This window comes from Brachyistius frenatus, unplaced genomic scaffold, assembly GCF_029030835.1.
Source record: "Brachyistius frenatus isolate BFR_SWC_R1_liver_20210118 unplaced genomic scaffold, ASM2903083v1 Contig_17, whole genome shotgun sequence".
In the NCBI taxonomy this organism is placed as follows: domain Eukaryota; kingdom Metazoa; phylum Chordata; class Actinopteri; family Embiotocidae; genus Brachyistius; species Brachyistius frenatus.
In genome coordinates, this window is record NW_027210616.1 from 4,686,751 (window position 1) to 4,713,712 (window position 26,962).

At 39.8% G+C, this 26,962-nt stretch overlaps 1 protein-coding gene across 4 annotated transcripts in view; it reads right to left on the reverse strand.

Moving 5' to 3' along the window:
• mid2 (midline 2) overlaps positions 1-26,962 on the reverse strand; it is a 152,225-nt gene that overhangs the window by 39,458 nt on the left and 85,805 nt on the right. For 3 of the 4 annotated variants that reach the window (XM_069694502.1, XM_069694501.1, XM_069694504.1), the window contains 2 exons: positions 9,031-9,096; positions 6,811-6,906 (listed from right to left, as the gene is read on the reverse strand). In XM_069694502.1, the coding sequence (XP_069550603.1) occupies positions 6,811-6,906; positions 9,031-9,096 (162 nt within the window). The remainder of the gene's footprint in view (positions 1-6,810; positions 6,907-9,030; positions 9,097-26,962) is intronic. The other variant, XM_069694503.1, reaches the window with a different exon arrangement.

The window sequence follows — 26,962 nt, forward strand, 5'->3', positions numbered from 1 at the left end:
CAGTAATTGTGAGTTATGTGTTAAGAGTTTTTGAAAAAGGGAACACAGTATCAAGAAAAGCAAATCTCTAATTGTAAAAGTCATTAATAAGCCAATCTAGACCATACAAATCCAAATGTAGCCCACTTATTTTAAACAGACAGCATAACATTAAATCAAAAGAGCTGTCCATCATAAAACTACATCAGCTAGTAAACCGTCACCACATTTTCCACCTCCGCCTCTCCTATGGGATGGTCTCACTGGGCACATATGCTCCCATACATCATTAGGCTGAGTTCAGCTCAAGCATTATGTCAAGATTCAATTTATTCACCCATATTTTTATATTGTGAAATGAGTGCTGCATTACTTACGAGCTAAAATTAAACAGAATGAACAGTTATAGCATATAGATGATTTTTGCCAGTTAAAAATGACTGACAACTGTTTCAGCAAATAATTGTGACTTTCTATGTGTCAATCATGCAGACTCAAATTGAGTCTTTGCTTCTTAAATTCCCCTGATATTATGATTCAACATTGTAATTCCTCACTATGCTGTGATTTTGAGGAAATTGGTCGACTCCAGAGAAATGAGCTGAATTGTGTGAGATTTAATGATGCTGCAATGCTCATTCAGTCTCAAAAATGCTGTGAATTTGTCACAAAAAACTCTCAGCTGCATCACCATAATAACAATAAATTACCTTCCCACCCGGACATAACAAATACGAACATATTTTAAATCTTTACAAACTCCAGCTGTGTTAACAGGCATTGTTCACACCCGCATGACTTTATTTTAAATTCTCGTCCAAATCCCAAAGTTTCACCACGTACAAACTGTGGCAGGTATATGAACTGATTTACATAGACACCTTATAGACTTAAGTTAAAAGTCTTAGTTCAAATTATTTCTTGGTCTTTGCTTTATACTGGTCCAAGAAGTGCTGGAAGGAGTAGATACAGAAAGTAAATGCAATATTTTCATGTAATGGAAAAGGTTTTTCTGAAATTTAGGTGTATTTTAAATTAAAAAGAAAGAGTGAATAATGTGAAAGCCTGGTAACATCTTTCTACAGGGTCAGTCAGACAAAATTACAGAAGATGTGGCGTCCTTTCAGTTGTAGTTGAACTGGTTGCGTTTCAAAATGTAGGATTCGATTCATGAGTTTTAACAAATATCAGAGTCTTCTTGTCTGGTGTCAGATGACCAAAATCCCAATCCCATTTAATTTGTAGTTTATAAGCACAGTCCATCCGAATCACATTACATGTGACTTACACACAAAGTACCAACACACAAAGTACAGTAATGTGATATTTACATTCTGCTTTAATTGAACTGACACTATTTCATGTTTCGCCTTCAACTTTTGCAAATCATTTCCAACAGCATTAGTCAAACAAGTGTTGACTCTTCGAAAAAAAAAATTTTTTTCCAAAAACAAACGTTGAAAAGCAGGAGACTGTTAATTAATTTGATTATTTTGTAAATGATCAAGAAGGAAATCATTTAGATGCTGTTTGCTATAAAGTCACGTCAATTTTGGGGATATGTCAGGATTTTCGAACAGTCATTAAAATGTAAACTCATCGAATCAACATCCAAGGTCACAACTGCAGAACAAGCACAAACAGAACAATGTATGGCTCCCAGAATGACTTACTCGAGCCAAAAGGGCTCCCGGTCCAAACTCAGTGAGGTCTGGTCCCGGTTCAGAACAGCTGTTAACCTCTTGCTCACACTAAAACTCTTACATCTTGAATGCATTCTGTGCTCATTCCACTGCCTGCCTCATGACTCCCACTTCTCTTCATTTGTTTCGTCTTCTTTCTGTTTGACTGACCCCAATTCTGTACTTTTCACTGACCACTTTTTTCTCACTCTCACTGTTCCTCCCTTGTCTCCTTCCCTCAAACACAATATCCTCAAGCAGATGCAGGGATTCAGTCTGACAGCTTTATCTCTGGTGCTGTCCAGATTCTGGGATAGTTCCCTGGGATTCATGACATCTGAATGACACCTGGCTCTAAAACAGGGAAGAATGGCCTTATGTATGCAACTGGGAGACATATATCATGGATGTTATGTCAAAAAGAGGTGATAATTGGAAACGCTTTGCTGGCAAAGATTTTGAAGTCTGGCTTTATAAGCCGACAAAGTCTTTGAGCCTCTTTATGCTAACCAGATATACTTTATTTCACTTGATTTCCTGCCTATTATCAAAGGTTTTTTCCCCCCCTGCCCTTAGCCAAGTGTTTTTTGAGCCTAAATATAATCAGAGGTGCCATGAAACACCTGTGTGTTTGAGGGTCGGCAAAAAACAACCTATTTGATTGTATGGGTTGGAGAACTTATTGGATGGTGGACATGTCAAACATGACGTCTGATAAACATGAGCATGTCAGCAGTATGTCTAAGTATAGCCTCAAAGAGCTGCTACCGTGGCTGTTGTTTCTTTCTTCATTGTTGACACATTATTTGTCCTTTGGCTAAAATGTTGTAAATATAAAGGATGGCCTTGATGGAAGGATGGATGATAACTAACACGGATTTATAAAACACACTGAGGATATGTGTTTAAAGCTCAAACATAGACTAGTGACTGTATAACGGCAAGACTTTAATTACATTATATGCCATTAGCACACTGCTGCCATGTTCTCATCTATGGCTAGAAGTAGAACTACAAATGGCTTTAGGAATATACATAAGCAAAAACAAACAACTCCAGCAGACTGTTCGATCTCCCTGATGCTTCAGATGAAAGGTAAAGCGAGGCGAGATGAGACCTGATACAAAGGATTAGGCAGCATTACAGCCATCTCCACACAGCTGATTCATATTCTGCACACAGTGGGATCAACTTCAATGTACACACACCTCGACAGGTCCTGGCTAATAACTTACAGCTCAATGTTTAATCAGAAGACTAGCATTTAAACCCACACAAGGCTTATGTCTGATGTGATTCTTTCATTTTTCCATCAGTCCTAAAACACACCTCTTTAAACAGTGATCCTCGGGGTTGATAACACTGACTGCTGCTTTGACTGCTTCCTCAAACAATGCTTACTCCGCATTAGTTGCGTCTGGGCGTTACTTCCCTACCGTGAGCCAGACTACCTATGCCTTATTAGCAAGTTCGTTCTTCGTAAAGCTGCCGGTAAATGCACCTTGTGACAACACAAACTCTGTTTCATGAAGGGTAGCCGAACCGCGACCTGATTGAGGGAGGACAAAAATCGAGTAAGGGTAAAATGAAGTGGGACAGAAAGAGAGAAAAACTGATCAACTGTCAAGTTACAAGATTAATTCAGAGGAGAGGAATGTTAAATGCAAGAGCTTGCCTGCACTGACAAAGTTTCATGTCTCAAGGGCATAGGCCTTTAAAGAGGTATTATATAAGTATGAAAAAGCGGGAGCTCTTTGGGAATTAAATGGAAATATGCTCAAACCTTGTATAACTTGTAACAACAGAATCAGTGCATCCTTTGAAATGTCCATTTGAACAGTGTAAAAAACTTTTAATACTGCAAAATGAACATGGTGGTTTACACAGAACTAACTGTAGTATTAAACTTTACAAAACAAATCAGAAAATGGGGCAAAGTTTTTGGTTTTACAAACAGTGACTTGCCAAATGTTATAAAATAATCTATTACTTTTATAAAAAATAGCTTAATAGGTATTTTGTGAATGAGGCACACAATGTGCAGGTATCAGGTAATTAAATTACATTTATTTACAAAGCATTAAATGACAACACATGTCATTTCAGGGCACTTAACATAGTAAGGTCTTTTCTACAAAACTATCCAACACAAAGGAACCCAACAATTTAACAATTTTCAAAGGATGATAGCTGGAAGCAAAAACTCCCTTTTAACAGGAAGAAAACCTCTGGCTAAGGGAAGGAAAAATGTCCTTTTAACAGGAAGAAAAAAAATAACAACAGTAGAAGTAAAAAAAAAAAAAAAACAGGAGGAGATTTAAGAGGAAGAAACCTCTGACAGAACCTGGCTCGGAGATGGGCGGCCATCTGCTTCGCCCGGTTGGGGGTGAGTGGAGAGCGGAGAGAGAAAAGAAGAGCTTTGGTAACACATGTACCAGCATGGTTGTGAGTATCATCTCAGCTTTCACTCTGGCTCTGCATTTAGTTTCATTCATTGCTTTGTCAATATCAAATATTAAAGTGTTTTTTTTAGGGAAAATGCTTTTTACCAAACAGCCTCGCTGACTATTAATATCCAGTAGATGAATAACAGGGATGCGTGTTAGCTCAACAACAAGGATTTCAAATGCCCATGAATCATACCATTCGCTCAGTGTTTTCAAGAACGTCATTAAGCGCAAGAATTCTGCACCAAATATTGTGATAAGGATAGAGGTTTCCCAAGAAAGAAGCATCCTCCACATCATCAAGTCAGTGCATCTTTTCTAAGACTGAAGAAAAGATAACTCCCCGGAGTGAACCCCCCGGAGAACATGGCTGCATCGCTGCTGTGTGTGCTGACACACTGGAAGCTGTTTCACACTGTGTTTGATCATATCGGCACCAATACAGTATGATGCAAACAAGGGGGAGAAGAATCCAGGTCACACTTAAAGCAACTTCAGAGATTTCTTATTTTGCACACACTTCCCTCACTCCACTAAAACTCGCTTTTTGTATTCCCTCTTTGTGTTGTATGCATTATTGCTGAGTATTTTCTTCGGCGCGGTGCCTTGGTCTGTTTCGGTCAAAAAGATCCTTGGTAGTCACGCTAACACTTGTCCTCTTTACTGCTTTCTCTTCCAACCCTTTCATTTACTACCCACTTTCCTTTGCAGCTCCTCCACCTCCTCTCCTGTCTCTACATTTCCACCAACATCTTCTCCTCATTTGTCCTCCTCTGTCCTCCTGCCACTAGTAAGGAGCCACTGTGCATTAATGTGACCTCACCTGTAAACATTTCAGTCCCTCATCCCTCCTCTAAATAATGAAACTAGTCTTTTGACATTGACATCACATAGGAGAATAGCTTGTAGTGAGTACAAACACGGCGGTATTTTAATAATTTGCTTAAGAGTCAGTGGAGCATGTTCTCCCCCATGCTATCGTTCCTCATTACTTTTTGATGAATAACTGATGAGGTTTCGCTGTTGTTGTTGGCGGTAGCACAACATTTGTATGCAGACAAAGTCAAAAGAAGACAGATTTTTTTTTTTTCTTCACATGCACTGTTGACGAACAGTTTGTCTGTACTTAATGAATCACGTAGCGATCATTTAATTTTGATTGGGTGCGCTGCTGCATGAGTTGCTGTTCATGGACCTCAGAGTGACTCCGAGAAAATGGAGTCATGCCCGTCTAATAAGAAATGAAGTACGCACAGAGTGATGGCAGCACTAAAATGCATTTGTCCTCTGCAGCCATTAATGTCCGATCTCACAGAGAAATGATGGTGTTTATTAAGAGGGAGTGTGCAAAGACACAAAGTATGTTCTTGTGTGTGTGTGTGTGTGTGTGTGTGTGTGTGTGTGTGTGTGTGTGTGTGTGTGTGTGTGTGTGTGTGTGTGTGTGTGTGTGTGTGTGTGTGTGCGTGTGTGTGTTAGTGACGCTTAACCATTGAGACAACACTCGATGGCTACACATTAGTATTCTCTGGCTGAATTCACACAGCGCCTCCATTAAATTACAGCATAAACCAAAATGGCAGAGGTCAGCAGTGACAAGACTGACCGAGGTATATTTTTCTGCAGACAGGTAGAGGTTCACACCAGGACACCAGAGTGCAAACACTCCTCTAAGGTTGTCACTAAGTCAAACCGGGTGGGCTGTGACACATTACTAGCTCGTGACAAGTCAAATAAAGCTTCCGCTTCAATGTTATGTGCCATTTGATAGATAATCTTATCATAATCAACCGGGGAGCATACATTTCTTGTATGGGTGGTGCCTATGGGAATTAAACTGTTCAGTGTTGCTACAGTAATTCATCCTTAAAATCATCCAACAAAGTGAGATGAACTGGAAACCAAAGTAAAAGGCAGATCCCCACAGTATTAAAGTATATAATTGAGTCAATAACCTTCAAAAGACACAAAATCAGACTTTACAACACAGTAAAAGCATTACATTAAGCGGTTACCACCTTGAAAATAGGGAGTACTACACAGGACCTTCTCGTTGTAGCTTTGCCCACAGTAAAGTCCTTTAAATGTCTGAATTACCTAAATACCCTTTTAAATGGTTTGAAAGTGGATGATGGATGAAAGCTACTCCAGCCCATCCTTTATTTTTGAGTCAGATTGTCAGGAGTGCTACCATCTGCAAAGAAGAGACCCTAACTGGTATCTCATTTATTAATAATTTTCAAGGCAATGCAACAGATCAGTTATTGGACTGATGAATAAATTAGATCATTCAAGTCATTAATAATGTCTTGCTTACATTTGTGGTATAATGTCATCATGTATTTGACCTACAATCTGTCTGAAAATGATGCCGACCTTTTATGAACACACGAGAAGAAACTGAAATTCACTTTTAAATGTTCAGAGTAATTCATATTTGATCAGTAGCATGTTGAAGGAGGCAACTGAAAGAATTAAGTCCTTATTTTACTACTAGTACAGTCATGGTCAAGATCCATCAGCAGGGTCTGAAATAGAAAAATGCTTCAACTTAAATTCAACTCATTAAGAATCTATAGCAGCTCCAAAGCTGAATCCTGGAGGTCACCCTGCCCTCTTTTATAACTTTTAAAGTCACAGTTAAGGGTGACCACTTGAATCTCACTTAACATCTAAACATGAGGACATAACAATATGTTGCATACCTCAACCTGTTGACAGATCTGAATCAGCTTGGCCATTTGGTTCTCAAGTTCACTGTTCCTCTTCACCAGGTTGGTCAGGTTGTTCTCCAGAGTTTGCTGTTCAGAGGGAGCAGGAGGAATAAAGGGCAGAGGAGGAAAACCAAGAAAAGGAGACAAGGTTAGTATATATACAATTTCTCTGAGTGTGCATTGACAGGAGAAAGTTGGATAAATGAATACCAATTTTCGAACTGTGTATTTAAATTTTAAACACTGAGCTTAAAAAAGTGGATTTGTTATTTTTGTTGAACAAACAAGATATGAATAGTTCTGAATTGCACACATCTGCAAGGAAAGTCAGAGAGTTTCTGGCATGCATTATGTTCTGTGACATCAGTGCCCTGTCATCAACCTAATAACTACTCAGTCCTGGTTCATCAATTAATATTCATGTGTTGTTCTAGTAATAATGAAACCTGGAAGGACTGCAGGTGCTAAAGACCAACACTGTAAAGTTATCCTCTTTGTGCTCTTCTAGGACTGAATTGATCATCAAATGAAAGAAATGACACATACAGGCTTTAGTTATAACCGACAACATATGCACAATACTGAAAAAATGGTCACTATTAAGATATACTTGCTGTAACATCAACAAGAGGAAATTTTACAGCACTGTTTTACTGCCTTGCTCTCTGTCGTTTCATATTGATTCTCGACATCTGATAATGACCTGTTAGAGTTTCTTTATTACATTAAAAAAAATCCATTCAAACAATCTCTTCACACATTAATGAGTGCTGTTGTTTGGCAATCCGTCATTTAAACTAGTTCAGTTAATGGCTCCAAATGCTCTAAAGGCCAACAAGACAGAATAGGTTTCAATCTTACTGGTAAAAGTAAGGCAGAATGGGTGCAGAAGGGAGAGTGTCTACCACAGTAGTCATGACACAGTGCTGTAAAAACGAACCCATACTCTCTTCCTGACATGAAAACACGTTGAATAATGTCACATGAGGTATGAATTCAGTCACAATGAAAAAAAATGGAGTCTCCCTGAATACCAAAGCACTGCACTCCCCCCCAAAAAAGTTTCCTAAATTAAAAGACTTAACATTTTTAATTATATTTTTCCCAATGTTTTTTAAAAGATTGTTATTTCTAATTCTAATTCAAGGAAAAAGTAAATATCAGTCTTGCAATGGCACATTAACACCTTGAACTCAGCATTTAAAACAAAGAATGCTTGGTGCTGGTAAGATAACAAATGTAAAATTCAATCCCATTTTATAATTTATAGTTTTTTAACAGCTATAAATGTTTCTGTAGTAGTTTTATAAAAAGAAAATGTCTGTTATAAAATGTTTAATCTTATCACCCTTCATTTACTTTATAAATATGAAATCAACCATATGATCAATGAAAAATTAAATCATTCAACTGGCAATTTTTATGATCAAACACATCCCGTAACTACAACAGTTTGTCAGATGCAAAACAAAAGACACACACACGCGCGCGCACGCATAAATATACACCCTCAAACACATACTTTATACAGTACAAAAGATGAAAATGAAAACAAGCAAATGGCAAACCAGAAATAGAGCTGCCATTCAAATTAAGCAAAATCAACGATGGCGGCGACGGGTATTAAAACAACAACATTCGCAGCTGCAGAGAGAGCAGCAGAACAAAGCAGCAGAACAAAGCAGCAGACAAGCGGCGGGTGTTTGAAGTAGCTCTACTCATGCAAGTGAAGAGGGGGTGGGGGAGGCGGGGCGGGCTGGACAAGCACCTGGCCACAGGTCTGACTGTACCTCTGTCTGTCTGTCCAGTCTATCAGGCATCCTCTGTGCTTTCCAATATCTCCCCTACCTGTCACTCAGCCTGATTTAGTCTGTTGACCTGCTGTCTGTTTGACTTTGAACCCACTTAATTATTTATCTGCCTGCTTATCTCCCTTCCGGCTTCCCTTCCTTATGCATGCCGGTGTCTACCTGCGTGTCCCTCTGGGTCGCAGCAGCAGGGAGAGGGGAGGAAGGGAGAAGGAGGGCGGCTGGGGTGGGTGTGGAGGTGTGTGTGTGTGTGTGTGTGTGTGTGTGTGTGTGTGTGTGTGTGTGTGTGTGTGTGTGTGTGTGTGTGTGTGTGTGTGTGTGTGTGTGTGTGTGTGTGTGTGTGTGTGTGTGTGGAGGTGTGTGTGTGTGGGGGGTGTTGGTAAAAGGCAGCCAGAGAACTCACCGCAGCGCTTGTCTTTGACGCCTCCATTACCGCATCTGACACTCTGCCCGGGCTCACCTGATAAGCCTACGAACACACACATACACCTACATAAGTGCACACATAGACACACACACACACAGGCAGGCCTGATCGTACAGCATCTGCCACTCTTCAGCGATTGAAGAGGAGGACTTAGTCGTGATTAAGTTGCCACAAACACTCTCCTTGTAGTTTATACATGGTCTTGAATGCAGATGAGACAACGGGGCTTACAGTGTCTGTTGATGTTTCCCTGAAAGCAGTGCTGGAGTTGCATCACTGGAACGAGCATTTGGTTGTTGTGTCGCAGCCCCTCTGTGTGTGTGTGTGTGTGTGTGTGTGTGTGTGTGTGTGTGTGTGTGTGTGTGTGTGTGTGTGTGTGTGTGTGTGTGTGTGTGTGTGTGTGTGTATGGGGAGTTTGAAGTGGAACATCAGTGAGTGGGGACAGATGGGTCATTAATTAGCAAGCTGGAAACGAAGATGATTAATACATCAGAACACAGCTGCCCCCCTGAGACTGCAGTGAAACAAACTCCTCTGTCCTCTTATACATATATGCATATGTCTGTGTCTGCCTGTATCTTATGCATGTCAGAAGGTGTCTGTGTATAAACATCTATGACAGATTAGAGCATGCATAATGTCATAAATTTGTGTGTCTGTCTCTGTGTATGCAGACGATATGAGTTCATACTTTGTAGGGTGAACAAAGGCAGTAAAGAGTCGTGTATGCAGGTGTAAGCGACCATACACTTTATTTTCTGTGTGTTTGTGTAGAAAGGGCTCTGATTAACTTGTGTCGACACTCCTGTGGCCTCGGACTAGTTGGCAGGACGAGTGGCAGAGAGAGAGAGGGAGGCCAACCAAACGTCAACAACAAACTCATTAAAACACACAACAGACATCAAAGATAGCGAGAACCACTCAGAAGTGGCAAGCTGGAGCAGAGGAAAACATTAGATGGAAAAGGGGGAAAACATGGACAGGGAGGAATGGAGGCATGAAAGGGTGGGATGGGTGGAAGAAGTTGCCAGCCAGGTCCATATTTTTATATTATATGATGGCTTAGTCAATCAAAAATCATAAGCGTCAGGTTAGATATGTCAACTGTACAATTTTTTTTCACGTAAAAGCACTACCTATTTCACTCTTCAGTATAAACAGGTCATATCTATAGTAGCTATGCAACAGCTTCACTGATCTGCCAGTAAATGGGTGCAAATATTTAATGACAACTAATCCCTGCAGTCTCTGTGGTGCAACCTGTTTTAATCAAGTGGCACCTTATAACAAATGCTATTACCAGGATAAGGTCAAACAGTTGTGGAAATAATGTATATGGACAACTATGGGCATTATCGCTGTATTTTCATGGATTTGAACGTTGCCACCTGCTGTATGTATTTGCTGGCATAGAAAGGAGGAATTCCAGGACATAAAAACTAAAAGGACAGTTAGAGAGACAGAGAAGTAGAGAAAAGACAGAGTAAGGAAGATAATAGAGATAGACTGCATTTCAGCTGCTTTAAGCATGCGATTGGGCTTGCTGGGGTTGACAGTGTTATTAGCATGAGCTTATATCATTCGTTCAGTTATTCAGCTTTGAACATGACATGTTATGATAGGAAATACAGGGAGTGCCACAGAGTTAGAGGAGTTCGATGGATGGAAATAGTCCCGAGTCCCGTGCTGAGAGGAGCAGCTGGGCAGAGTAGTTCCAGTCTGGTTGACCCTCTAACTTAGTCTTCATTCAGTCTCTTCGCTTCTCAATTTTCCCTTATCGTCTGTCTTTCTGTCATTCACTCGCGTTTTCTCTCTTCTACAGTACGTCTACTCTCCTTCTAACCTGACTTCCTGTCTCCTCCCTTGCTCTGTGTCTCGCTACTTCAGTCCTTATTCTGTCCGTCTCGGCAGAGTTACAACTGCAGCTGCTGACAGCCCATCATCCTGGGTTAGATCAACACCCCCTCATATGACATCATCGTGTTGAGGGCCTCCTGGGTCTCATTTCTTTACAGATGATCCATTTCTCTGAGGACAGATCCCTATTTATATTACAGACGCTAGAGCGACTGGAGAGAGGGATTGAGGGAGAAAAAAAAATGACACCTCTCTCTTACAGGAGACTTGCGTATGATGAAGGGTTGACTGAACACACACTTGACTCAAGTTTGAGACTGCTGTCATAGTTTAATCTCTAGTCATCACAAAGTCTGCAACTGTAGTTCCATTACTGCTAAACAATAAAATTACACAGAGTTACATCACAAACTACCAAAAAACAGATGAAAGGTGACAATCCAAACATTCTGCAAATGTGTCAGTGTTGTGCTTCAGTCATAACTGTCACAGTAACTATGACAGTTTAGCAATTAGCAGTTTCTGAAATTGTCATCCAACTACAGGGTAACGTGTTACTCCCCAACCTGAAGCACGGGCTGAGCTCATTGTTACTTTGATACAGGTACATTAAAGGACTTTTATCTCAGGCCAAATTAAAATTTCAATATTGTAATCACAAAAATAAGTTACTGACATTAAGCGAAGAGGACAAGCATTGGGAAATTTCACACATCAGACAGGATTCTGCCTTTGGGGGAACAATTTAAACAAGGTTTTATGCTGAACTGGATCTCCGACCTAATAACATGACATTGTTCAGTAGCTCAATCTCTGGGTCATTACAACAATGTAACAACAAAATTGCAACTGCCACCACAACAAATATGGAACAGAGTGGCCTGAGGCAAAGTATCCAACTTCAAAGTCTTTTCTTTTAATTAATTTATCGTCCCCAACGTACAAGAGAAACAATGAGACACTAACAGAGACAGAAATGAGAGCAAGAGAAAGAGGGTGAGATTAAACTTGAGAAAGAATTGAACAAGCTCACTTTACAGTTAACAAGAGGCTTTTCAGAGTCTGGACGTGTCAGTAACACAAGCCTTCTGGGAAACAGGGTTTTTGTCTGAGGATAATATTCCATAGGGCAAAACTCTTGAGACCAGCGAATTGTAGCGGGGTATAACAAATGGGGAGTCACGCTTGTCTCATAACGGGCAGGCTGGGGCCCAATTAATGAGACCAATAGGGATGCTTAAAACAAGCAAAAAAATGTGTTTTTATCTCTCTGCCGAAAGCAGCATATTTGTGGATTTTGGCTGGGTCTTTCAAACGTGTTCCCCCAGTAACAACTTCACATAAAGAAATAAATATGCAGCAAAAATGTTGTGTTAAAAGGTCCCATGTCTCACACTGGTCTGGTTTTATTTGCAGTCTTGATATTCATAAAAAGTGTTAAGTACTAAAACCATCTCAATACAGTTTTACATCGCCTCTCTTAAGCTTCTCTCTGGGTCTCTACCAAGAACAGGCTGTTTTAGGTCTGTGTCTTTCGGGTGGATAAATGTCATTGACCCTCTTCTCTGATTGGCTGACTATTTTCAGAGTGACGTGCACCCAGGCCAACCACTGTTTTTTTTTTTTGGTCTTGGAGCTTGCTGGCACTGCGACAGAATAACCGTTGGTGTTTTCTTCCACATAAAGGGCTAAACTATGGGCCATGCTGAGGGTGAAGATATGACATTGGGATTAGTTTGTGATATCATAAACTTACAGAAATCCAAACAGCTCAGTTGCTGAATAAAGGTTGCGCGCATTTCTTCATGAACTGAGTGTTTTGACACTTTTAAAGTATTTATATTGTACCTGTGAACCTATTTAATAATAATAAATCTGAATTTATACAATATTGGAAATTTAACAGCGATTGTAAGGTATCAGTTTTCAAAGTGTTGCTGCTCTGAATACAGTGTCACAGATGTTGAACTCATTGACCTTTAAGGTACAAGCGACAATGTGAACAGTCAAGGGATCTCAAAACAGTGGGGGTGCAGCGAAAGATTGGAGCAGACAGCTAGAGGATGCTTAGTTTCATACTGTCATAAGTCTTGTGATGGAATTTAAATATGGTCGCATAGAAAAAGCAAGGAAGGAAACCAGGGAAGGGTATGGGAAGGACAAGTCTACTTCCACAGTCAACCTCTCTCTGCTTTGTGAATCCCTACTGCTTTTTCCCCTTAAGGCTTATTATAAAAGAAAAGCCATCTTAAATGGACACAAATCCAATAGTAATTCAAGTTTTTTGCCACATGAGGGGATTAGGATCAAGACATTTCTCCATAGGTTTGAAAGGGAATAATGAACCGTCATGACGACTGAACAGTAGCGAGGGAGCCAGACACAAGCTGGCATTTCATTTTGTTTATAAGACTCTTTGATATCCCATAGGGCTGTGTGTGCTTTTCGATTCCCAATTCTTTGTTTGGGTCAGTGAGAGAATAACTCAGAAACAAGTACAAATGCAGAGAGAATAAGATTGAAATAGAAAAATTCAACACAGAAATATATGTTATATAAAGACAAAGCCATATCCCCGACCATTTCCCAAGTTTCTGTCCCTTTGTTAGACAATTTCATATCAGATCACCGGTTGTTGATACTCTGATATTGAATGTAAAGAGATGGGACTTTGATGCTGTGGATTAGGGATGCCTGAACTGAGATAAAGTGGGGTTAGTAGAAAACAGTGATATGGTTGGATGGGCTTAAAGGATCTCTGTTTCATTTCAATTGGCCTACACTGGATTTTAGATGGAGCTGTGCAATTCTGTTTCATGGATTAATATTGAGGAAGAAAAACAAAACACATAGACAACACACGAGAGGCTTGGCTGGTGTTCAATATGATCAATATCTCTGCTTAAGAGAGAGAACAGCTCGGTTTTGACCTATAACAGAGATGCACTAATTGTGTTGCATACTCATTAAGCCTAACTTACAACTGGAGAAACAGCTGACCAATAAACAGCATGTCTGAAGAATTTAACGGATGAAAAAAATTAATTAATTTGTAGTACTTTAAGAAAAATCAGTACTGCAAATGTCACTTCTGTTAACATTAATATGCAGCATCAAAATCATCAGTACAGTATTTAGTATATTAACCATGAGCATCTAACAAATAGAGACAAGCTCAGGAAAAGAATGGCTTTTCTCACACACACACGCACGCACGCACGCACTCACGCACGCACGCACGCACGCACACACACACACACAAGCAATCACACTGGACTCTATAGGTGTTTTGCGGCTCCTACGAAGCCACATAATTAGCTGTCACTCAGTAGATAGCATCACAAGATTAAGTACAGTTGTGCAACACAAAACATCTTGGCAACTCAAAAGGAAATCTGACAACTCATGCATAACTTCACACTCTAAGATTACTGATGTTATGTCTTTGGTCATTTCTGTCTGACACACGCAGTGGATAAAACATAGCAGTCAGAGTGTATTGGGAGTTCACAAGAGGCTTCAAATTCTTTGGAATCTATGAGAAAAAAATTCTAGAAATACATGATAGTAATGTCCTTTGTATTATAGTTTAATCACGCCTTTATATACTGGCTTGGGAACTGCAGGTTTAGCCAGTCAACTAATAATAATTTCAAAAAAACACAGGAAAAGTGTATGGATAGTTTTTCTCCAATATTCAGGAGACGGTAAGATTGGAGGCCCTATTCATACTGGTATCACTGGTTCTTAAGATAATTGACAGAATAGAAAAAACAAATAATTGACAAATTAATCTGATACTTATCTAATATCTCATATGTAAGATGCATTGCTTGAGAGTATCTGTAATAGTGGCGTCACATAGATTCTGTTAATTTATAGAAATATATGTTTCAAATCATATTTGGACTCTATTGAGACATTTAACTTTGTTGATGATAACTAATGTCTACAAATTCTTGTAGTATTGGTTGCAAATTCCTGTACAGTATCGTGTAATTCCACAGAAGAGCTGAATTGTGACTCATCAGCTTGAGATAAGACAAAAATGAAATGATGAATTGGACCTCTACGTGTTAATGCCAAAAATAAGGAATATGTGGAATTTACAGAGAAGATTCCTTAAGTCTAAATTGAAATATGACTGAAGTTGTTTCATCTCTTATTGGAGCTCGGTATGTGTGTGTGTGCAATCCTCATCTGTTCACTGTTTCTCATTCATCTTTGAGTGACCACCATTCCACAGACGCCTGCAGTTTATTATAAATCAGCAGGTATGAGTGGGGCTTTAAAATTGTTTCATCAGCTGAGTTGTATACTGCGCAGCTCATAGCAAATCCTTGTTATCCACATCCAGGCTTATCCACAGTAGATGATAGCATTACATTGGTGCTACTAACTGTGGGCTAGATAAGGAATAGTCCTATCCTCAAGACTTGAGCTGTAGCCAACCACTGTGACTCCTAACTAAAGACCTTATCGTCATCAGCTCGACTGCTCTCTGGAGATAGAGTGTAGCAGAGTTTTGATAGATTAGGGTTCTGAACAAAACATCAATATTTAGGGCAGTTTATCGTTTATGTCCACTACTGACAGCAAGTCCTAAGTAACAGAGAGCACATCTCTGCACCGATCGTGATAGTTAGTACTAAAAACAGCTACGCCAAGCTTGTTCAAATAAATATATTTCTGGTAATCTGTGACAGACATCTGATGTGCATGTCCTGGTCTGTTTTGTATGCTTTACCCACAGATATCTGTTCAAACAATAACAATGTTGAATTAAATCAAGATATTTTCCAGTAGAGGTACACACTGTAGCTGGCTTGAGGCGAGCAGATAATACTCGTATCTGTATCCATATTCAAAAGCCACACGAGTACTCCTGATAATGTCTGGACTCATAATAAATCAGTGGTTGTCTTGTGGTGACAGATGTGAACCAAACACAAGAAGAAGGAAGGAAGAAAAGAAAAGAAAAGAAAACATCAACAGCAGAAGCCCGTCACCCATCTGGTTCCATTCATTGTGATTAAGCAAGGCTTAACAAGTCACAACACTATATCTATTGAAGACGCAGATATTAAATTGATATTGATCTACTCTCCTAACTCTATAGCAAATACGTGAATTACCACAATGTTTCTAGAAAGAAACAGGAATTCTTTTAAAGGCCAAAAAGGGTTGTGTTTCACATTTTTAATATTAGTTCTTGATTGACAGCAGAATTACCTTGGTAACGGAGAAGCTGCCCTTTGCCAAGATAATATGGTTTCTTTTTTTTTTGTTTGTTTGTTTTTCTTCCTCCTTCTTTCTTCCTTTCTTTCTTTCTTTCTTTCTTTCTTTCTTTCTTTCTTTCTTTCTTTCTTTCTTTCTTTCTTTCTTTCTTTCTTTCTTTCTTTCTTTCTTTCTTTCTTTCTTTCTTTCTTTCTTTCTTTCTCTCGTTCTGTCTAGGAACCATATGACAACAATCCTTTTGAAAAACTTTGGCACATTAATGGACCAATAAGTATAATTTTTTTTCCGAGTACTATAATAATTGGACTTGAATAGATGGGATGGGATACATTCCCTGTGTAAGGACAAGGCCAGGTTATAAGGAAGGATTTCCATGGATTGTCACTGAGCACCTGTCCTCTGCATTCACACTCCCACAGCGTCGACTCCAAGTAGCAGCATGATGGGCTTCACTGTCCTCATGATTGATTTCCACTGCAAATGGATTTTATATTCACATATTAATATGGCTAAAATGTCTGCTTAACTCCTGCATGCAAAACAAGATGAGTTATAGAAAAAGGCAATGAGACGGAGGGAAAAAGACAGAGTGCCTAACAGGGAGAGAGAGCCACACAGACAGACAACCATAGCCACATTTCACTGGCTCTAATACAATTATCTAGCTGCTGGCTCATTGCTATATTCATATGACACGGTTATTCATTTTGTCTTATTTTCTAAAATGTAATAACAGAGAGAGCAGTGTGTTGGGTCTGAGTCATTCTGACTGATTGGAACCCAGAAGCCGTTGCTTGGTTCTGTGTTTTTAAAACCCTCTGAGTCATTGCTACAATGTAAAAACAGCATCTTTTCAGCAAAGTACTGCAGTTTTCACCAGTTTGTCCCCCAAAGAATGGATATAAATGTATGACTTTTAGCGTTTAACTAGTTCAGTCCAAGGTTTTTACAGACCATTTTTTTTTGAAAACCTTTTTCTTTGTTAAGTGTTCCTTAGCTTATTCTGCAAACACAGTATGAACTAAAAGCAATGACAGAACAGAGCGTGTTCATTAAATAGTAATATTAGAAAACATAAAAATATGAGGAAATAAGTGAATGAAAGGGAAAAAAAATTATTTGTGTCAATAATCCAGATTAATGTGATTTGTCCGAAAAACTGAACTGCTGGGTGCAAAACCATGTACACAACACCCATAGGGGGCCATGGAGACGTGCTGTGTTCAGCTTCACAAATATAACAGCATAACAAGAACCACAGCTGACACAGAAACAAGTGGCTGCTGCAGACGATGTTTGCCAAAAAAGAAACAGGCAACCTGATTGATTAGCCGGGTGAGATATGACCGCTGCGTATATTTTGCATTTGCAAATAATGTCGATGCATGCACCGTCATAAAGCGACCTCATGCTGTTTCTCCCCTCCCTGCAGCCAATGATTTCAGAGGCAATTTTATATACTGTACATTTTGCAATTCTTCAGCAGATGCACGAATCTCATGGCAACATCTTTTTTTGCAGTAATAAATACAATCAGAATGTGCTTCTGATTAAGTACTATAATCCTATTTGATCTCGAGAGCTGTGCAGAAAATTTACCACAGAAGTGACATAACCACAGCCGTCAGCGGTGCCTGGTAATCTGATCCAAAAGAATGCGGTGCTGAAACCAAGGTGTTGTTCTCACTAAAGCTCCCCTTAAGCCTTTAAGCACCAAAGCATCCACCCAAAGTGAGGAAAAAGTTGTGGAGATGTCAAAGAAGTCACATTTACATAGAAATGACAAATATTGACCGGGGACTTGTCTCGTTGTGAAGCTGATGTGACGCTGTGGCAAAAACTGTGACCTCCTTTTGCTGATTTTTATAATCGCTCCTCGTTCATTTCTATTGGGTTTTACTATGAAAAACCAAATAAACTGTCACCCTCTCTCAGTCCACAATTTGACACTGGATAGAATTCAGAACCTCAATATATGTAAAGGCTGTAAATGCACAACATATGATGACATCTTGGGTTAACATCTGTCCTGGCTCTCTGGTTTGTCACCTACACATTATGCTCACTGTCTCTCATTAGATGTTATCTCAAAGGAAAATATAACGTCATTGAAAGCCACTGGGAAAGACTGAGCGAGAACAACTGCCTTTCTATTCCCTTGAGATACTGAGATTAAGAGCTTCGTACAGTGTGCCTGTGAAAACACACTGCATAACTGACATGACAGTTGTGAAGTTTTCCTCGTGGCCTTTGAGAGTCCTTGGCGGTGTTTTACCATATCACTCATGGCAAAGTGACAGACCAGATAATCTCACTTCCGACACACGGACCACAGCACATTTGCACTTGTAGGAAATTCATGTGCACTTTACAAACACTGGATATGCAGGGCTTTCTGGTTGAGCAGGTACGTGCGATTATAACCCATTCTGCCCGTCTGAGACGAGGCTGACTGGAAGAGGCAGCTGATTCAGGCTTGGGGCAAAAGGGATTTTCTCACAAAGGTCTCACTGCCATTATCATCATCATCATCATCACATTCTTTTCTTTCTCAATCATCGTCATCTTCACAATCTGTCTCTCATTGTATACTTCAACAGTGTGACTGTCAGCTGTTTTCGTTTCCTTCTTACACATGATACAGTTTAATTAGACTGAACTTTTCTTTTGAGACTCATTTCACTTAGTTATATCCCATAATCCTCCAAAACATTTGGTGCTGATAATTAACTAAATCAGTATTGCTGAAAGCCGGTCTGAAATGAAATAAAATCAGACATACAAATAAGCTAAAGTGTTAGACCTTTTGCTTGCGTGCCAAGAGTTAGATGAGTGTCGTGTCTATACAATAAATACGTAGCAGGAGCCAGTTATCTTAGCTTAGCATTAGGACTGGAAAGGTGGAAACAGCATTTAGTCCTAAATACATGTGTCTAATATAATAGATTTTATATATATTCTCATTCGTCTCTACGGAAGAACGCAAATAAGCATATTTGATAAAGTCTTGTGCTATGTCGCTAAGGACAAAAAGAGCATATTGGTTTTCTATAAAATTTGAAAATCAAATTTTTGCACGTGTCAACTGAAGCCTAACCTGTGGCTTTTCTGGGGGCTTGTTGGGTAGAAGCGAAGGCTTGTCATTTAAATCTTGCGCAATGATGAGAGAATCACCCTGAGTGTCGACACTGTAGAATCGCTATAGCTCATCGTTCTGTTTCCTGTCTGCACTTTTTTCTTTTCTGCCACTTCTGAGCTCTCATTCTTGCTCTTTTACTATGTCAACTGTCACCCTCTCCTCATTCCTTCCATCACCCTGACCTTCATCATCTTATCCTCAACTTCTTCTTTCTGTCTTTCTTTTTAATTGCTAAGACTAAATAACAGTGACACTAAGAGTCCTGTCTGTAAGACTTAGGGCTGTCCTACCTCTCAGTTTAAATTTAACAGGTTTTATTGTGACAGCTGCTGAAAGATACAAAGCAGATATGACAGAGGAGCTCTGGTTACCATTGCAAATAGCAGCCCAATTTGAAATGACATTTTATCTGATCCTTCATAATTAAAGGTCTACAAATTAATCTAGAATCTCTTTGGTCTGTGTTTGTCATCTCTGAGCCTCATGTTGCTATGCACGTCATCTTTTTTAAACCTTTAGCCACACAACGGGAAGAATAATCTGGTATGATTGACGCTTTGTGAGCTAAAAGCTTTACATTTGTCAGCTTCTTGTAAACCTCCGGAGAAGTTCATCTGAGCTCATGGAGGACAGAAATGAGAGTGGGTTCTGTGCGAGTGTGATAAGGTTATGAGCTACTCAGTTAGTTGATTTATTTTTGGGTGAGAGGATTCAGAGGCAGTGAACGAGTAATTTCTATAAGCAAGCGGGCCTGGTGCTGTCAGCAGCAGGGCAAAATGCACAGAGAAGCACAGGTCAAGGTGTGTCAAAGTTTAACTTGAGGTGCTGCTTCCTGCTGGAGGTAATCTTAATACAAAATGTATATATAATTTGTGGCAAAACGAGCCACAGATATAAGGCATCTGGGATTCAAAGTGACATTAACTGCAGTATACTCTTGCTTTTCCGAACAGGTCTCGGCATGGCTTTAACTCAGTCTGCCCCCAATACACTTCTCCATTTACTTAGCTTTTGGAATGAAAGCGTTGTTCTTGCAGAAACCTAATTTTTTTCAGTAGTTATTGGGTGTTTTAATAGCTATGTAAATTATGGTTTTCCTGTGCTCTGGACTTCAGGGAACAAATGTTTGAAATTCACTTGCGATACATGAGCAGGTAGAAGAAAATAGCAGATTTGGAGTTATAAAGGAAAACAGCAGTTTTATGTTTGCTGCTGTTTCGGCAGCACTGAATGTGATTGTAGATAATACCAAGTGGAGACCTGTTTGATACAGTGAGATTTCTACCTTGAGTGTTTTATCTTGGCCACCACAGTGTGACCCCCCCTCTACCAGACCCTGCAGGAATTTAGATGTAGAACAAAAAAAAAAAAAGCCTGGGCTGCAGTCGGCATCATGCACTCAGATAAATGTAGACAGACTTCCACACAATAACACGCTCCCCTCCTCTCTTTCTCAGCGGCAGTAGCCAAAGGCAAGACAGAGTGTCTCTATTAGTATCAAAGCAGCTCTGTCCACACTGACAGATGAGTTTGCTTCCTTCAAGGTGGGCGAAGTGATTTACTCTATCTCCTTTGCCTTATCTAATTGGTCTGACCATGTCCTGGAAGCAGGCCAGTAAATCATGTCACTATCATGTATTTATAGATCAGGTCATGTAACTCTAGTGCTGATGGCAGCTACATAACATCTATATATGACACTTGTTACCATGCCAGCTGCTGGCAGGATGCCCAAAAAATTAGGTGGACTCTGCAGCAAAGTGAGCATGAGGAAGATAAGAGGGAGGGAAGAAATGTGAGCTGTATATATGATAAAAACAGGAAAATAAAGTGTGATTATAGCTGCACACATAGAGATTCTGACATCGTTACACATATTTGTTTTGACACTGTGACATGTTACAACACTACAGACAAACATGCAGGGAGTCAAAGTTTCCCCATCTCCAGCAGACATAAATAAATGTAAATCTTAGGGGATGACAGCTCAAATGCAAAATCACATAACCCTAGCTGTGGCTGAGCTTCACTGCTGTGCATTCCTGATTTGGCCAGACACTAAAGTTATAGTGCGGGAAACCACTCTGGACAGTGTCTGCGATGGGCTCGCTGTAAATGGGAGAGACACATTCCCTGCGTTCCTGCAATTCTGCGTGGTTGGCTTTCTGCCGCTGATATCTGGAACAGACATTCCTCTCTTTATGACTCCATGGGGAGCTGAACTTCCTCTGCGTAACCTTAGCTAAACAGAAACTCTCAGGGATAGTCTTGCAGATCAGTGACGCCAGAATTGGTCAGATAAAGTTCAGTGTATGTGCAGTCAATTAGAGTTTGATGGCTTTTCATGTTAAAAACATCTACATTATGTCTGCACCTGTCATCCGAGTGAACCTAGTCTCTTCTGTGGTTTCCATAATTATAAAGCATTCCATGCAAACTAAAAGATCTAATGACTTAGTCGGACCTTTGGCTTAATACACACCACAATTAAGCAGTGAAATCAAAGTTCTGACAGAAATCAGGATTTTGTCAGAATTATTTTGTGAAAGAAAGCAGTCACCTCCAGAGCTGAACAAATAAAAGCACACAATAGACGTCTTATTTCTCTGATATCTTCTCACTTTGGGTTATAGAACAGCTAGTCCCAGTAATGGAAGAAAAAAGTAACTGCATTGGCTTAAAGGCTTTTATAAGCACTGACGACTGCAGTCCTCCACACGGAAATCTCTAAATAAGGTGCAGAGGTGCCTGGAAATACAGATACAGAAAACTTTGTGTGTGTGTGTGTGTGTGTGTGTGTGTGTGTGTGTGTGTGTGTGTGTGTGTGTGTGTGTGTGTGTGTGTGTGTGTGTGTGTGTGTGTTTGTTTGCATAGTCTATGTGGAGGGAGTTGTATAATTTTTAAGTGAATTAGAAAGTGCTATTTACTCTTACAGAGAAATGCTATTTTTGAGAAACGGGATCTCTGTCTTTAGTACAATGTGTGCATGTCATATCATGGAGTCTCTCTGAATATATGGACGTGTTTGTACTCTATGCATGACCTCAGACACATATGTGGCTGTTTCTCTGTGGAGCTTTAGTGGACAGGGTGCTGGCGGCTGCTGTCACCACCATACTGGCCAGAGAGGATAGGTGATGTGTCCCTTTTTAGAAGCCATAAAAGAAGCCCTGCATGCTATTAAGCATGCATCAGCGCCCTCCTTTCTTATCGGCTTTAAGAGCGGGACGTTGGAGCACAGCGCCGTTAACCTGTGTTCTCAATCTCACTGTCACGTGAAATGAACAAGCTCAGAGATAACTTAAGTTTGCAAAGTCGGTTCACAGTCTTACTGTACTGCAACTCCTCTTCTTTTAGCTCCGGAGGCAGAATCATGTCCAAAATCTTATTGTACTCAACCCTCAATACTGGCTGACTGCTAGAGGTCCAATTGCCCTCACCAGAGATCATGGTTCACCTGTAGTCCAGAGTTCAAACTGTGCAGAAATATATCCCTGAACTGCTGAATATGGGAGGCACAACCATTGTTTTTACATTTTGTGCCAAAAATAAGGGTTGCACTTTCTAAAGAGACTGACTCTTATTTTCTGTTTCACAACACACAGCTTGGACCTGTGGATAAGAATCTCCAGGGAAGATACTGTACTAAGTCTGAGTTGAATGAAGTCGAAGCTCAAAATCCCTCTCGGATTGATAGCATCATAATTTAATACTCTATTTTTAAAAAGATGTCTCTCTCTAAAAGTCTCCTCTAAAAATAAGCGACAGGTATTGATAGCATGAGAAATACAAACGGAGACAACCTGCTGTGTCAGATCGAGGTTAGCCTGGGCCTTTTCTGTGGTTTTTTTACACCTATTTTCTTACAATAAATGGAGCGAGAGCAGAAAGAAAGAGTGTGAAGACTTGTTTTGAAGTTTTCAATAATGTATATTACAATACCTTGATAGGACAAAACAAGTTAACAAACATGTCTTTTAAAATTTCAATACATTTTAAAGCCATAAATATTTAAAATATTTTTGCGTCGTTAAGGCTTTTTTAAAAGAATTCAACAGAATACTTGTCGATATTCCTGTTTTATCAACACTTTACCCCCTTATTTCACTTGCTCATCTCTCCTTGATTTCATAATTGTGTACTAAACCAACAGACTGACTGACCTTCAAAGAGAAGTAATTTTTCTCTGTCACTGTAATATGATTGCTTCAATGTGCAGCCTTGTGGCGGAAGGATAAGAAACACTGCTTCAGTGACTTGAAAGAAAGAAAAAAAGATAACAAAATGTATGAGTTGATGTTAAACAGAGTGTGATTGTAAAGCAGATTGGCAAGATTGGTCTTTCAAGTAGCTCTGCATATTATGGCCTGCATCCAGTTTTGGTCATTTTCTGCAATAAACACCCAGTGCCATTGAACTCCTCAGCTCTCGGATGAAAGACAAATGATGTGTTTTACATTTCAAGCAGTTGCAGCAGTGAAGCTGCTAAAAGGGAGGGCAGGTGCCTTGGAGCCAAAACTGAAGTGGACAGAGCTACTGCCTTCCAAAAATGAAAAGTGGCCTTCTCCATAATGAGAATCTATGACCAGAAGTAACAGTCACCAAGATGCTAAATGTAGGAATCCAAAATCATTCTAAGATCAGACGTAAAGGCGCAAAATAGTGGATTTTAAGTTTCAATCATTCAGGCTCAGACACACTTCCATCAATCGAGCTTTACTTTCATTAGCATTTTGCTAATGTGAGTCCAACAGTCAATCTCCTATTAGCTCTATTTTGGTCTCCACTAATTGCTGATGGATATATTTATCTCTTCAGCTGTTATATGTTACACTATGTACACCGATTAGTTGCTACTCATGTGCATTTGCTGTTTGGTGCTGCATAGTCAGTTTATTAGGGCTTTTTTTTCTGACCAACAGTGACCAAAAAGAAGCTGAAAAGCTCCAAAGGGCTGTGAGAAATAATTATTAAAAAAAAAAAAAAAAACTTATAGGCAAAGCTTTCTGTAAAATTGCATGAAATTCCGTCTTCAACATTCAGATTAGAAGAGTTGATTCAGTGATTGCACCTCAGAGAATACTAACCACTGGGCTATTTTAAGTCTGGGGATGAATTAGAAGTCCTTGTTGTCTTCGGGCCAGTGAAGACGTGCTGTTCATCTCACACTGGTGTCATTAGTTCAAACTAAGTATCTACCCAATGGCGACACCTTGTTCCTGCCTGGCAGCCTCACAACAGCACGCGGAATTCATCACGCAGACAGCACACACAAAAAGGAAGTGTCCGCACAAAAGCCAAAACAGACAGTGACTCAGTGTGCCTCCGTGTGTGTACGTGTGTATAAACAAACACCACACTTCTGTTTATGAGTATGGGGGGAAGAAATGTAGAAGATGGATGCTGACATTCCAGATTCAGTGAAAATATTCCTGTTATGCTTTGTTGTCCTGTCCATTGTCCCGAAGCCAAAATAGATTGTAGAACATCCAGGCACTTGTGATTCAATAATCTGAGTGAAAAAGCTCTTGAATGATTGAAATTAGTCAATGTCATCAAGCTTTTGCAATTTTACAAATCTCCGAGACAGTAAAATGTAATTTCTAAATCATGTCTCACAATAGTGTTCACAGACTGCATGTGTCATCAGTTTCCTCCAACAGAGCCCCTCCCTTTCCTTCACATGAACGCGATCTGTGCCATGGATTGTTGCAGATTACTACCAAGAAGTGCTTACTCATCAGATATCGCAGGCAAATGATGTGACACGATACGAAAGATTGGAGTGGAAATGCTTGGAAGCTGGTGGAAAATAACATCAGCATAGCCAGATGACTTTCCACTGTTGATTAAAGTGTAAATCCTCTTATGAAGAGGTGTGTTGCTGCCAGCCATGTGACTATAATACATTAATACTAATGCGTTTATGATCTGACATGCAACACAACAAACAATGTTATATATATGCATGCAGGGTTACTGTAACAAAAGGTCAAACTTTTTAAGAAGACACACAGCATGCAAAAAACTAATTCTCGCATGGATGAATTCTGTCTCAGTAACCGCAGAGATCCAAAAAGTTGTATTTATCAGCTGCTTAGTTAAAATGATTTTCTTTGAGTGTCAAAAGTGTCAGAGGCTCAGCTAAGCTTTGCAATGCTGTCAGCTTCTTACAGCTTTACCCTAAAATACACACAAGCCTTCAAGTGCTTGAATTCCAATTTTAAGCTTTGTAACAGGCAAAAAAAAAAAAGAGGTGGCAAAAAAGCAGATGAAAAAGAAGCAGAGTATGGCTCCAAATATTTTGTGCTGATATTCAGTGTTTTTGAAGTGGACCATTTTCATTTAAAGCAGGATTTGCTCTGAAATTTTATCCTTAAGAGTGTGAACAATACCCTTAAACAATATTTAGCCCACAGGACACTAAAACTCCCAAGATCAGGAAATTCTGTAAGGCTTGCAGACCAATACACGTATCACATACAGTATTTCATAGGAGAAAATTATTTACAATAAATGTTACTGAATAAGTAACGTATACTGTGTAAGTTACAGAGAAAACACAATTGAATTGCAGACTTAACAGGTAGTTTTTATGTAGCTATACTGAATTTTCAACATTACAAATTGAATTACACAACTTGAATAACAGACAAAAACAATCGCAGATTTAAACAAATAATGTCCTTTGAATGAGGTGTTGTTGATTCAGTTCAGTAAATCATATGAACCATTTATATAGAAGTGACAGTCGGTATCCATCTATAGCTGCCTGAACTGAAAAAAGTGAGCAAGTAAACCCTGCTCTCACTCAACGGTAGCGAAGTGAGAAGAGGCATCAATTCATAATGAATAAATTGAATGGATAAATTTGTACATGCTTTCAAGCATAAACATAAACCTCAGAGATGAGCAATGTCGGTTATTTCCCTCTGTGCGATGTATTTTATCACTGCTGACACCGAAGCTCTTAAAAGCATCCCACTTTCTCTCAGCATAAGTTGTGCATATGCATGATGCAGTGGCTACAAGTCATTTGATAGCTTTTTTTTTTTCTTTCATAACCCACACAATTTTATGATGCGCTGGCGTGACATACTTTCACAACACATGCATGATGCATTGACAGCACGTGCTTATGTGCATAGTGAAGTATAAGACACACATTGATGCATACTTCCTGATAGGCACGGTAGTGCACGTAGGCAGAGAAGAGGCACGCAGAGACACTAAAAGCTTTCTACTACATCCTTCGTGATTTCATCAGCATGACCAAGTGAGCTCCAGCTCACACTGTTCTCCAGATAGAGCCATGATTTCTAATGGCATCCTACACTCAGCTCTCAATCAGGCCTCCTTGCAGCATCTGCTTTGACACACATGCGAACCAGCTGAACCACATGTGCTTGCAGGCGCACGCGCGTGCACACACACACACACACACACACACACACACACACACACACACACACACACACACACACACACACACACACACACACACACACACACACACACACACACACACACAGACACCTGTAAATGCTGCAACATATTTGAAAGCAATCATATACCCTTACTCGAACAAACACACTGGAGGGCTGTGATTCTCCCTCTCAACATGCTGCTGCTGTGTATGTGGGTTTGTGGGCGACCGAGGGCTGACAGGAGTGG